The following is a 13,860-nucleotide window of genomic DNA, read 5'->3' on the forward strand; positions in this document are numbered from 1 at the left end:
GCAATGGGAAATCCCAAGTATTAATAGCCAAATGTGATCTTGGGAATTCCCAAGCCTTAATTATAACATTAACCTTTCTCATTACATCACTTCCTTAGGGAATTCCATTACATCATTTTCACTTTATAACCTCAGGGGTTTTCCAAATATTCCAAATTTGATATGATTCAACTTGTTTTGCTCAATTTGAGAGGGAAATTCCCCCAAAATGTCATCACTCATGTTGTAAACAAAGATAAATCATCATATTAAATTACTGAGGGCACATCACAATATTACACCTAAAAAGGTGTAGGAAAACATTAGGAACACGTTCAAATATATATGCAAAATTTGCTCGCATTATATGATTAAAAGACGATTTAAGGTTTTAAATTCAGGTTCCCCAAAATCTTAGTGTGTAAAGGAGGGGGGATTTTTGGCATGTCAAAAGGGGGGGCAAAGATTTTTGGGATGGCCGAAGGGGGGGGTGGTGGGGAGCAATTTTGGCTGACCACTTTGAGAATTCACCACCCCAGCGATACACATAATTATTGCACAACCCTTGTATACATTTGGCAGCTACATACATTTACATGTGTAGCACATTATTATATGATGTGATCAAGCTACATGAGTCTGATGTTGATCAAAATTGACTTTTTGATTTCATTTTAAGAGTCATTCTCAGAGATTTACTTGGCTAAAAGCCTCATCTCTTAAGGTTCCAGAGATGTGACCATTTTATAATGTTGCTCAGAACAATATTTATAAGTTGAATACTTACCCGGGGGGATCACTCAAATATGACCATGTACGCATGCATGGCCAAATTTTTTTTCAAACACCCCCTAAACGAATTTTACTCTACCAGCAAATTTAGCCCCTAAATAAGGTAATTTAATATAGAATTTACCCCCTAATGAGTTTTAGGCTAGTCAAAATGCAACAAATGTAGGCCTACCCTTTTTGAATTCGTAATTTACCAAAAATTTGAAAAGGTACCCTAAACAAGTTGTTCAGTTTCTGAAAACTACCCTTATTCTTGAAAATCAGTGTTTATTAAGACCCTAAATGCGTCACACGCGTAACTTGCCTTGCCTAAAAAAACACCCCTTTTTACTTATTTTTTTTTTGGTCACGCATGCGTACAGACCATTTATGTGAGTGCCCCCCCCGGAATACTTATAGTATTGGCTATATCTCAAAATCCCAACATCTGATTCAATTTGCTTGATCACGTCACATGCAGCTTTCACAATACAATTACGTAAAAAAAAGTGCAGTGATTTACATTGTACAGGGTGTCCCAAAAAAAAGAGGCCCCACATTGCGCCCTCTTTTTCTCCTATTTTTGAAACGTTGATCAAATATATTTTGGTATGTAAAGAAACCCTAAATCGTTAGCTTTAATAAACCAAAACAATTCTTTCAATCGACCCACAATTTTTGAAGATATGCCCTCTTTAAGAAATGTACCCGTTTTTCACTCTGTCCACGGATGAGGTTTGGCTACATCAAAGATTTAAACAAAACACACGGTTAATGACATGGATAGATAATAGCATTAGTCTTGGGAAAGCATTCACTATAAGCGAGGATCACCAGCTAGCTTCAAACATCTTCGCAACCCCATATTACTGCTGCATTTGCAAGTATCCGGCGCACAAGGCCTTAAGGATGGTACGCAACGCAATTAATGCAATGAGAACTAGGGCTGAAACCTGTATTCGTCACTGAGGCAACCAGGTAGAGGGCAGAGCAGCACAGTAAACTCACTTCAAAAGAACCAAAGACAAACTGCCCTTTTCAGGGCTACCTTTTATTCCAAAAAGAGAAATGACTTAAGCTGTCAATAAAAAGAAAGCAAGAAACGAGAAAAACATAAGTAATTGCAAGAAGTCCCATCCCACATCAATTTCGCCCAAATTAATGACACTTAACAAAATCCATAACCCATAAGCCCACCGGTAAAGCCCATTCCCTTAAATAAAGTTGTTATTTTATAAAGTTATCATCGAGGAATGTGTTATATTCATGCATGGTATATGCACTTTCCAATCTTTGAAGTAGCCAAACCTCCTCCGTGGACAGAGTGAAAAACGGATACATTTCTTTAAAAGGACATATCTTCAAAAGTTATGAGCCGATAGAAATAATTGTTTTAGTTTATTAAAGCTAACGATTGAAGGTTTCTTTACATACCAAAATATATTTGATCAACTTTTCAGAAATAGGAGAAAAAGAGGGCGCAATGTGGGGCCTCTTTTTTTTGGGACACCCTGTATATTGCGCTGCCCACAAGCACAACGCCTAGATGTTGATCCACAAGCCTCAGCACACTTTACAGGTTGTCACTGACTACTACGGCCCCACATCATTCCATAAACCATTTAACAAATTAGGGACTTTTGCTGCTACAAGAGCGCACAACCTAGACATTCCACAAATAACCATCACAACCAGGATCAGCTCCCCGAGTTCCGTATGGGTTACAATGAGACAATTAGCAATAAGTTCCTTGTCCAGGGGAATTTCAAGCTAACTGAAATTTTTCCACAAGAGCATATGGTCGAATCCAACGAAAAGTGTACACGGCATGTTCAGGGCCATAACTTAAAAGTATTAATCAATTGGCATTCGTTTTGTATTGTGTTTATTCGCCTTGATCATACGCTTCGCGCCATATATAATAAGACCCCTTCTGTGAAAAACTTAGACACAGAGACCCCAAAACATGCTATTTTTACCCATTTTTTCAAAATATTTCTTAAAGTATTTTTAAAAACATCTAAATCAGTTATGAAAAGAAGTCATTGGATTGAATCTAAATTGATTTCCTGAAAGGTGTGTATTCAAAGATTGCCTGTTCAATTTTTCACATATTTGTACATAATTATGAATTTTTGTGATAATTTTTCGAGTGGTATTTGTTTACATTACCTACGAATACAATTTTTCATAGCACTAGATATATCTTTAAAAAATGGAAATCACTAATAAATGTGCAATTGATACAAGCTTTGATATGTCCAATACTGAAATGCATTGCATTCGGACATCTTTATTATTGTGTTTAGCTGCCAGAAATTCTAAATGGCACAAAGGTAGGTTTGGTAAAAATATGCATCACCTCCGAATACATGTTAAAAGCTGTGCCATTTCCACAAAGTGAGAGAATAGTAAACAATAGTTAAGCAATAGGTGCAGGGTAATACATTCTTTATTTCTACCAAGTTTCAATAACCTGCGTTTAAATATTTCTGAGATGTCAACAATAAAAGCAAGTATTCGTAGGTAAATTTCGGTAACCGAATGTTACCTACGAATACACTTTGACATCATGACAGTATTGTGAAACACCGCCATTCATGCCAATGCCCATATTGGTATATAACGAAGGCCTGTATGTTTGCTATCAAATCATATGTCAATGAAAGTTGCGAATTCACATACATGCCCACCATGCAAAACTGAATACGGCTTAATTGGTGAAAATATGTACTGAAATAGACGACGGTCTGCTCATTTGAAAGAAAAATCAGATTCAAAGAAGATTAGAAGGGATAAATACTTGGATTTGTCAACTGTCATGTGTGCTTCATTTTAAATGTTTACCGACCTTCTGGTTTCTTAGTAATTTGTGTCCAAATTGATTTATTCGAAGGTAACTTTTGACGTTTTTGCTAAGGTTACCTACGAATACCATGGAAAAAACGACTGTTCTCATTGTCTCATGATCTAGACAACACATTGATGGACCCTGGTATAAAGCTAATTGTAGTTGCCCTCAAACGAAAGGCCACAAGACGTAACTGACTCCCAGATGGACTTCACAAGTCTGCAATAACGGTTTTAAGCGATTTGTGTGCAATTAAGCAAATTAAAGTCACTTTAGTGCCTTCGTTTCTTACTTCAATCCTCTTTCAACCGCTGTGAACCGACATTATTAATACATGATAGGGTCTAAAGTATCAATAAACGCACATAAAGAAAATAATACATTCAAAGTGCTTTATAAAATGAAGTTTTGATTGCGATATCCACCAAAAGTCTAATTCTTACCTACAAATACTATAAGGCCAATATGTCATCAATCAATGGGCCAAAGGAAAAAATTGTGGAGACATTTTTATTTCGGACTTTTATTTTTGGCCCGTGGACACTTTTGGTTGGATTCGACCATATACTAGGCAACACACGGGTTCAAACCCGCAACCTCTTGCACCATAGTCGAACGCCTTAACGATTGAGCTAACCACCTAACTATTGACCACAATGGTCTCATCTCAATGGCATAGTTCAATAACCTCAATTAAACAATCATAGTGCAATTATTTGACCTCAAGTCACAGACTTTGAGTTTTTGTACCCAAATTTTCAACGGTCATTCAATGAATGTACTAATGTATTGGGGTTACAGAACTGCACCCTTATAGATGAACATGTTTTGGCTCCTAGTGCCTGCTTTTACACAAATGGATGTTATTTAAGTCATACAAAATCATAAAATCTGCCGTTGCTATGGCAACAAGCTCCGGAGGAATTTTTGATGTGACTTTTTGTAACCTACTACCAAAGCCCTTTCACCTTATGCAATAAAAAATTTTTGACCGTTAGCAGGCACATGTGGTTTTTACAAAGAATTGCAATTAACTACTTGTATATCAAAATGAAGTGGTCAAAATCTTGCTAAAAGCATCAAAAAAATTTTGATCTAAGGTAATAGCATTTATTCATTTGGACGTACCATCTGAAAGGGATCTAAAACTACCATTTTATTAATTCATTACCATAATAGCAAAATTTAAACCTATAAACTCAATATAGATATTGTTAAATCGCTCATGTTACCTACGAATACCCAGGTTTCTTCACCTTTTCATTGTATAAAGCGTTAGGTGTATGCGTATAATTCCTAATATTCTTGAAAACATATATCATACTCGTTCTTACACAATGTTTAAATTGATTAATACTCATTTGATAAAAAAAATACAGAAACTGACCTAAACTTCATTTTCAAAAATAAACTAGCATAAATTGACTAAGATCATATTGATCGCGTTATAAAAAATAAAACAAATATTTTCTGGTTGAGTTAGCATTTTCCTGACACCCTGTGGTCTACATTACACGAAAAAAGCGTTAATGGGAATATTCCATTTGTTTTAGGTTGATTAGTATTGCGATAGTGAAAGCATCCTAGTGGTATTTGTAGGTAATTTTTCAAGATTAGTAATGGCACTTTTGGTTCCTATAAGGCCAATATGTCATCAATCAATGGGCCAAAGGAAAAAATTGTGGAGACATTTTTATTTCGGACTTTTATTTTTGGCCCGTGGACACTTTTGGTTGGATTCGACCATATACTAGGCAACACACGGGTTCAAACCTGCAACCTCTTGCACCATAGTCGAACGCCTTAACGATTGAGCTAACCACCTAACTATTGACCACAATGGTCTCATCTCAATGGCATAGTTCAATAACCTCAATTAAACAATCATAGTGCAATTATTTGACCTCAAGTCACAGACTTTGAGTTTTTGTACCCAAATTTTCAACGGTCATTCATTAATGTACTAATGTATTGGGGTTACAGAACTGCCCCCTTATAGATGAACATGTTTTGGCTCCTAGTGCCTGCTTTTACACAAATGGATGTTATTTAAGTCATACACATCAAATTAATTATCCTCATCTAGTCTTTTTCATCTTTGTGGTTATGCTTCATGTGAGACGACAATGAATACGGATGTACAAATCCTTTACCGCACAAATTACACAGATACTCTTTCTTCCCGTCATGGGTTTTCATGTGCGATTTGAGTCCAAAACCTGTGGAAAAACGTTTGCCACATGAAGGACATAAATATGGCTTGTCTCCTGTATGAACTTTCAGATGTCGTTTTAGATAATACATTCTAGGGAAGGTCTTGCCACAGTATGTACACAGGGGCTTCGTATGCGTCACACTTGTTTCACCACCACTGTGGTACCGTGTTATGTGAGCCGCTAGGTATCTACTGGACGCTGATTTATGCCCACATTGGGTGCATTCGTACTGTAGGGTATCAGGATGTCTACTTTGTATGTGTTTCCTCAAATAAACCTCCAAAGTAAAAATTTTCCCGCAAAATTCACATATTGAAAGTTCTGAATCTCCAATCTCATGAACTCTCTTGATATGCTTTTGTAACTGTCTTTCACTTGATAGACTTTTGAAGCAATACTTGCACTGAAGGTGAGGAGGCATTTCTTTTGAGTGCATACTTATCATGTGGTCTTTCAAGAAGCTTTTCCTCTTAAAAAGCTTATCACATTCCTCGCATCTCAAACTTTCACACCCTGTTTCCACATGCTGGCTTAGCTCACTCTCTTGTAGGAACTTCTTTCCACAGTTTGTACACTTAAATATTTCTTCACCGGTATGAGCTTCTCGCATATGAATATCCCTTTGATAATTTGAATCGAGTCTTATCCCACATTTATCGCATATAAGCCTCTTACGTTTATACCCTGTCGTAAATTTGCTCAAATGTTTCTGTAACTTAGCCAGAGTTGGAAATGTTTTAACACAATGGTGACATTTCAGAGCTATTTTATCATCAACATGGTTTGTCCGATGTTGAGTCATCTCTTCTCTAGATGCAAACTTATCCCCGCACTGTTTACATTCAAATGGAGTCTCACCGACATGTCTTTTCATATGAGAATTAAGACCGGCTTTCCCTTTAACCTTTCTGTCACAGTACATGCACACCATCATGACCATCTCGCAATGCTTATTACATTCAAAATTACTATTTATGTGATTTAGTAAGTACTTTCGAGATTTAAATGCTCTATTGCACTGATGACAACTCAGCGCTTTCTTATCAACATGGCTTGTTCGATGTTGAGTCAGCTTTTCTCTGCTCGAGAACTTCTCTAAGCACTGCATACATTCAAATGGAGTCTTGCCACGATGGCGTTTCTTATGCGTCGCAAGAGACTGTTTCCCTTTGAACTTCATGTCGCAATATATGCACACTATCTCAGTTTCTATTTTCTGATCACGTTCATGATTCTTGATGTGCTTTTGTAAGGAAGTTTTACATTTATATGCTTTATTGCAATGATGACAACTCAGAATTTTTGGACTATTGTCATTGTTCAGGGGCGTAGCAAGCGGGTGGACAAAGTAGATGGGGCCCAAGGGTTCAGGGGCCCCGAGCAAAGGCGAACATGACATAAGTGTTGATAACGGAGTCGTTAAAGGGCCCTGCACAGCTCCTTGTCCATGGGCCCCCGAGGATCTTGGTACACCCCCGTCTTTGTTGCATATATTTCTCACACACATTTTATCATGTCTGGTCCACTCTTTTTTGCTCACAAAAAAATTGCCACACTTGCCACAAACAAAGCTTCGACTTCCTGGGTGAGCTAGTCTTGTATGTATATCAAGACCCCTTTGGCTCCAAAATGATGCACCGCACTGATGGCATGGAAAATGACTGTGCGGTTGGATGAGTGGAACAAATTTGTGGGTTTTTTTCAGGTTGTCCTTAGTGGCCAAACCCATTGCATCTATAGTTGTTTCTAAATTTGGTTTTGTTCCAAAATGCCTGTTGCAGTGCTCACATTGAGGGTGCGAATTCCTCTTCCTGGGTATGCTGGTGGCACGAAGTATGGCCACACCATTTCTGGTATCCGAGATGCATTTGTGTAGGGTAAACCCCACTAGCGAAGGGAATTGCTGCCTACACTTATCACACTCAATGGCTACCAAACTGCTAGCCACTTTATTTCTGTACTCTGTTTCATCTCCATGTGGCTGACTATTGTCTCCAGCTTCATCTGCATGTATTGTTTTGTGTTCATTTAGGTCATCATTTGTGGCAAAACCCATTCCACATTTCCTGCACATCCATTGGAGAAGTGAATGTTGCCTTTTCTCATGTCTGGCCACATCTGATGTTGCTGCAAGACGCATGTTGCAATGATTGCACTTTGACTGGATACCAGGTCCTTGATGAGTTGAACCACTTTGACTGTCAGAGATGCATTTGTGTTCATCAAACACTGAAAGCGTTAAGAAACGCTTTGTGCATTTGTCGCACTCATATGCTACCGAAATTTGAGAAGCTTTCTTTGTTGTTTGTTGCCGATTGTCCTTAGTGGGAAAATCCACAGAATGATGCATCTTTAAATGTTTTTTTAAAGACGAGTCTTTTCCAAATCCCCTTTTGCAGTGATCACGTGTAGGTTGAGAATTATGAATAAATGTATTTGAATAATTGTGTTCTTTCAGGGGGTCATGTGTGGCAAAACCCTTTGCACATTTGCATTTTGGTTGGATATGAGTTGCTTGATGAGTTGAGCCACTTTGAGTGTCTGAGATGCATTTGTGGTGTTTGGAGATTCTACTTCTCCGTTTGTGATGACTTCTTGTGTGCCTCCTATACCCCTCAAAAGTTGACCACCATCGTAAACAATATCTGCATTTGAAGGGTTGAAGTAGCGGAGTATTTTTGGTGATTCTTGATGGAGGTGCTTGCACTCTGTAAGGAAACAGAAAATAAATATTTTAAGTTGGAATTTAGAAAAAAGATTATGGGAAATAGAGAGAGCACAGGGGGAAGGAGAAGAAGCAAGGCCGTTTACCACCTATGCACCTACGACCACTTTTATCTAAGTAGCCTCAATTTAAAACTTATTGGTTTTACGCAGGCTTAAAGGTAAAACACAAAGATAAGCATGGTAAGCAGAAACTTCCTCCTGTTGACAAATTGCGGCCTGATCCTAAAAAATACAAGCTACCCGGTCTGAATTCCTGGTAATACATGTAGGTTACCAGAAAGTCATATGTTTACAAGCCTTGCCATTTCAATGGCACTGGAAATGAGTTGATAAATTCAGTCCCTAGGCACAAAATCCAAATACAAGAGGCCACAGTTCAATTACTAGTATGCTAGACCATAAATGCAAAGAGCAAACCATATCAAACAGCTGTTACATTTAATATTTTGTAGGTATATATATATTTCACTAGATATCATTTCGAGGGCTTTTAGCATGCTTAAGAGTAAGAACTAGCTATGTCCACATGTTACTCATTTCGGCAACAAATGGACGGTTAATTCTGCCCCCTATAATAATAATAATGTAAGTGACTTTGGGGCAGGGTTCATAGTGTCAAGCCCACAGTGAAATCAATGACTTTTAATGACTTTCAAATACACTTTTCAATGACTTTTTATTAAATCTCATACCTCGGATGTGTTGAACAGTATTGTTTGTACATCTTATAAAATATAAGTACCAGTTATGTTTGTACCTCTTAATATAAGTACCAGTTAGTTTTACCCTATACAAATATACATTGATACTACAGCCTGCAGGTTCAGCTGCTGAATTCTGAAGGGTTACTCAACTAATCTACTGTTCTAATTTATCTAACGGGAAAGTATAAAGTAATACATAATAATCACATATCTGCCAACCCCAGAAACCCCAAAAGTGGAACACATATTGCGCGGGAGCACTTGTGCGATCGAGCATATAACAGCGGGGGTTCAGGGGCAAAGCCCCGGTGGGGGTCGAGTGGATGAAGCCCCCCGAAGCCAGAGGGTTTTTAAACCATTTTTGACCTGTTTTAGACTTTTTGAAAAAATGCTTCCTTCATCCTAAAAAAGGGGTTTTAAATTTTCAGTTTCCTATACTATTGACATTCTTCAAAGTTTTTGTTTGCCTGTATAACATGGCCTACATGACCGAAATTGATATAATGCGCAATATAAAAACGATGATTCATTAAATTTTTTCCCCCACCCCCTCCTTCAGGTATGTGGGAGGGGCCCACATGGGGAGGGGGTACTAATGTGTATTTCAAAGCTCCTGGCTTGTTTTACACTTTTAATAAAAAGTGCTTCCTTCTTCCAGAAAACATGCTTTAAAGTTTTCAGTTTCCTATAGTTTTGTACATGAGAGACATCCTTCAAAGTTTCTTTTTTGCCTAATAACATGGCCTACATGACTGAAATTGATATATATAATGCGCAATATAAAAACAATGATTCATCAAATTTTGACCCCCCCCCCACACCTTCGGGTATGTGGGAGGGGGCCCACATGCATGTTAAATGAGTACCATTATCTAGCCTAGTCATCCAGTCAGGATTCTAAGGAATTTTCATTTTAAAATTGGAAATATATGTGTCCAAAAAGTTCCGCTTTTTACCGACTTTGAGGTTTAAAAAGTGTAACAGTTCTGCCAAAACGGAACGGTTGGCAGGTATGTAATCATAAATTAAATAAAATAATTATTAACATACATCGTATTTTTATTTTTTCCTTCATACAAATATATTTCAAAGACTTTTAATGACTTTTTTTTACTTTTCTACAAAATTTAATGACTTTTAATGACTTTAATGACCTTGCTTCAAATTCACTGACTTTTAAGGAATTTAATGACCGCTACGAACCCTGTGGGGGTACATGTATGTATGTACATGGTCACTTGCGTCTAACTAACCATGCTAACTGTTTAAAGGAGCATTTCGTGATCCTAGCATCCTCTTTTTATGACATTTTTCAGTACATATCCACGAAAAAGCATATTCCCAAAATTTCAGTTGATTCCGATATTGCGCTTTGCGAGTTATGCATGATTATGTGTATTACACTGCTCCATAGACAATACATTGTAATTTCGTTCTGGTGCACCAGAACGAAATTCAAATTTCACGATATCTTTGCTAAACGAATTAATCTGCAAGAAATATTTTGTACATAAACATTATGTAGCCAGAGGTTTCCAGTGATATAAAAATCTCAACTTTTTTTGAGAAAAGTGGGGGATGAGGCTGTGGATCACGAAGTGCCCCTTTAAGTGACCATGCATATACCCCAAATTCACTTGCATGGAGGGCATGATTAACCATCCATTTGTTGCCGAAATGAGTAACATGTAATTGTGGACATAGCTAGTTTTTTCTCTAAGCCCTCGATTTGCTCTTCACACACAAATGTTTGGAGACCATATAAGATTTTCAAAGTGCAAATTTGGCACTTTGACTTCATCCCTAGTGACACTGGTATCCAGGTTCATTTCTGTAAATTACATAATTTAGGTACCTGGGCACAACACTACCAGAAAAAATCCCAGCCTTAACAGTAACCTACCTATTTTGGCTACACTGCATTCTGTATTTGGCTTTCATGTTTGGGTTATTGAATGTTGAATCTACAGGGGGACTTCACATGGGCTGGTGTTGACTAGTACCTGCAGAACAAATGCTGAGTGAAATACAAAAAATACAGCAAATTTTAAAACATACATGTAGTAAAGAAATTTAAAGATGTGTTTTCCAATCTTTTCATTTTCGGTTTTCTATCTCACATTTAGGCAATATCGACTGTGACGCAAGTGGCTGATATGTGTATGATATATGATAAGAGTTCAGATTGAAGGAGAATCGTCTCCAGAAGCACCAGTTACCTCAGGAGTCCCTCAAGGGACTGTGTTTGATCCTTGCTTTCCTTGCTTTATATAAACAATCTCCCGGCTGCTGTGTCATGTAAAGTGAGACATTTTGCAGATGACTGCATTATATACAGAGAGATAAAGAGTGCTCAGGACCAGGGATGCAAATTGTGCGGGAGCGGGGAGCACCGCTCCTAGGAAATGAGAGTCAAAATTGAGAAAATAATGCCATATGGGAAGAAAAAAGAAAGAGAGGAAAAAGGAGGGAAAGAGAAGAAAAGAAAAGTGAAGAGGAAGAAGGAAAAGAGGAAAGAAAAAGAAGAAGAATGAGGTACAAGATAATAGGGGAGGGCTGTGAGGAAGTGAAGCTACTGAATGGATGCGAGGATATCTTTAAAGACACTGGTTGTGCAAAATTTGGAGATATTCAAGAAATAAGAAATAAAAAAAAAAAAAGAAGAAGGTGTTGGTGTTAGAATATAGAAATGGGATATGAGGAAATTTACAATTCATCACCATAGGAGGTATTCAATGTAATTTAACAGGAAGAAAAGAAGTTGGATGAAGACAGGTGGAAACAGGGCTCATCTCTGAGGAAATTTAGAGAGGCAGCAATCATATCTGAGGAAATATATAGAGAGGCAGCAATGAGGATTTTATGGGAACAAAAGTCATGTGGGAATTCAGTGTATCAATACACTGAGAAGAGGACAAACTGGAAAATATTGAGGAAATTTAAAAAGAAGAACCATAAAGCACTAAACAAGTTGTGCTCCTCTGGCAAAAAAAGAAAGAGGAATGGGGGTAAAGGAAAATAAAAGGGGAAAGGAGCCTCTGTCTGACCAAAATTGACCCCAAACTAGTGTAAAATACCCATTATTGCCCGCTACGCGCGCACATTGTCACCATAAACCCTTTTTTTGATGCTAGAAGACCTAATATACAGTCGCTCTAAAAATACACGCTATGTTACGAGTAACATTCTCATCTTTTGAAGGCAAGAATAAAGCATTTTATGCATGGTATGATTAAGGAAATCGAAGCCTAAAAACCTTTGCTCCTGAGGAAGAAATCACAATTTGCACCCCTGCTCAGGACAGTCTTCATCTCCAAAATGACATTGACTCTTTGCAAGTGGGAAAAATCATGGCAAATGTCGTTTAACTCAAGCAAATGCTACTCCATGCACGTCACTCACAAGACTAAACCAGTTCATCATATGATTATACAATGAATGGAGTTGCTCTCCAGAATGTTAAACAGCAGAAATACTTAGGGGTCGAAATCAGCTGCGACCACAATTGGGCCCACCAGATAAAACAGACATCTTAGAACAAAGCAAATAAAATGCTCGGACTTTAGAGAAGAAATCTGTACTCATGCAACAAGACAGTCAAAGAAATGGCATACAAGGCTCTTGTGCGTCCGAAATTAGAGTATTGTAGCGCTATCTGGGATCCCTATCAATAGTTCTCCAACAAGGCTACTTTTTAGAAAAAATCCAACGCCGTGCTGCATGCTTCGTTCCAAATGATCACTCCAGGAAATCAAGTGTCACAAAAATGCTGACTAATCTCCAATGGGAAACGCTAGAAAACCGACGCACCAAACTCCACTTAACTACAATTCACAACTTGGCGCCATCAAATGAATGTTAAGCCATTAACGGGCTGTGCAATAATTATGAGCCCTGGGGGGAGGGTAAAATTGGAGGGGATAGAAATTTTGGCTTGCCAAAAAAGGGGGGAAGCAATTTTGGCAAGCCGAGAAGGGGGGCAAGCGATTTTGGTACGCATTCACAGGGCGCCTTTTAATAAAAGCGCTCTAAAAAGGCCTAGAAACATTTAAATATATGCAAATTTTCCTGCTCGCTGCACACGCAACATACATCTACCATTGAAAGTTTGAAATTTGGGATCCAAAAATTTGGCATGTTCAAGGGGGGGAAAGAATTTTTGGCGGGCTGAGAGGGGGAAGCAATTTTGGCGGGCCAAAGGGGGGACAAGCGATTTTTGGCGAGCCGTTCAGACCTGAGGGGGGGCTGATAATTATTGCACCGCCCCTAAGCAATACAACCAATCGCAAAACCAGAAATTCTCATGGACCACATCTTTTATACATTCCGGCTTTTAATAAGAACCAATACTCACTCTACCCCTGCACTACGGGATCGAATGGAATCTCCTACCAGCAGAGATACGCGATGCTCCAGAAGTCACAATTTTTTTAAGTAAACTGAATGAAATGGACATTAACGAACTAGTCTATAGATGTAAAAGTGCTCATTTCAAGATATACATGTAGGCCGTCGTATCACGCGACCTGTGCGTGATAACCACCAAGTACCGGCGGTGTTTGCACAGTCAGTACTGCCGAATTGGTCAAGCTGGGAGATTCCGTGCTTGTTG

The 13,860-nt window shown here is 38.2% G+C and overlaps 1 protein-coding gene across 1 annotated transcript; it reads right to left on the minus strand.

Moving 5' to 3' along the window:
- Positions 1 to 4,755: 4,755 nt before the first annotated feature.
- Positions 4,756 to 11,259, minus strand: LOC140145715 (uncharacterized). The gene is made up of 2 exons (XM_072167396.1): positions 11,152 to 11,259; positions 4,756 to 8,525 (listed from the first exon to the last, which is right to left on the minus strand). The coding sequence occupies exons 1-2, from the start codon at positions 11,187 to 11,189 to the stop codon at positions 5,684 to 5,686; spliced, it is 2,880 nt and encodes a 959-aa protein (XP_072023497.1). The 5' UTR covers positions 11,190 to 11,259; the 3' UTR covers positions 4,756 to 5,683.
- Positions 11,260 to 13,860: the final 2,601 nt, after the last annotated feature.

The sequence above is a fragment of the Amphiura filiformis genome, unplaced genomic scaffold (genome assembly GCF_039555335.1).
Source record: "Amphiura filiformis unplaced genomic scaffold, Afil_fr2py scaffold_594, whole genome shotgun sequence".
Lineage (NCBI taxonomy): Eukaryota > Metazoa > Echinodermata > Ophiuroidea > Amphilepidida > Amphiuridae > Amphiura > Amphiura filiformis.

What these genes read in the sequence shown, in the direction of transcription:
- LOC140145715 (XM_072167396.1), bottom strand. Translation starts at nt 11,189, where the DNA reads ATGAAAGCCAAATACAGAATGCAGTGTAGCCAAAATAG. An exon ending in ATGCAGTGTAGCCAAAATAG is followed by an intron (nt 8,526 to 11,151) that starts GTAGGTTACTGT and finishes GTTTCCTTACAG; the next exon opens with AGTGCAAGCACCTCCATCAA.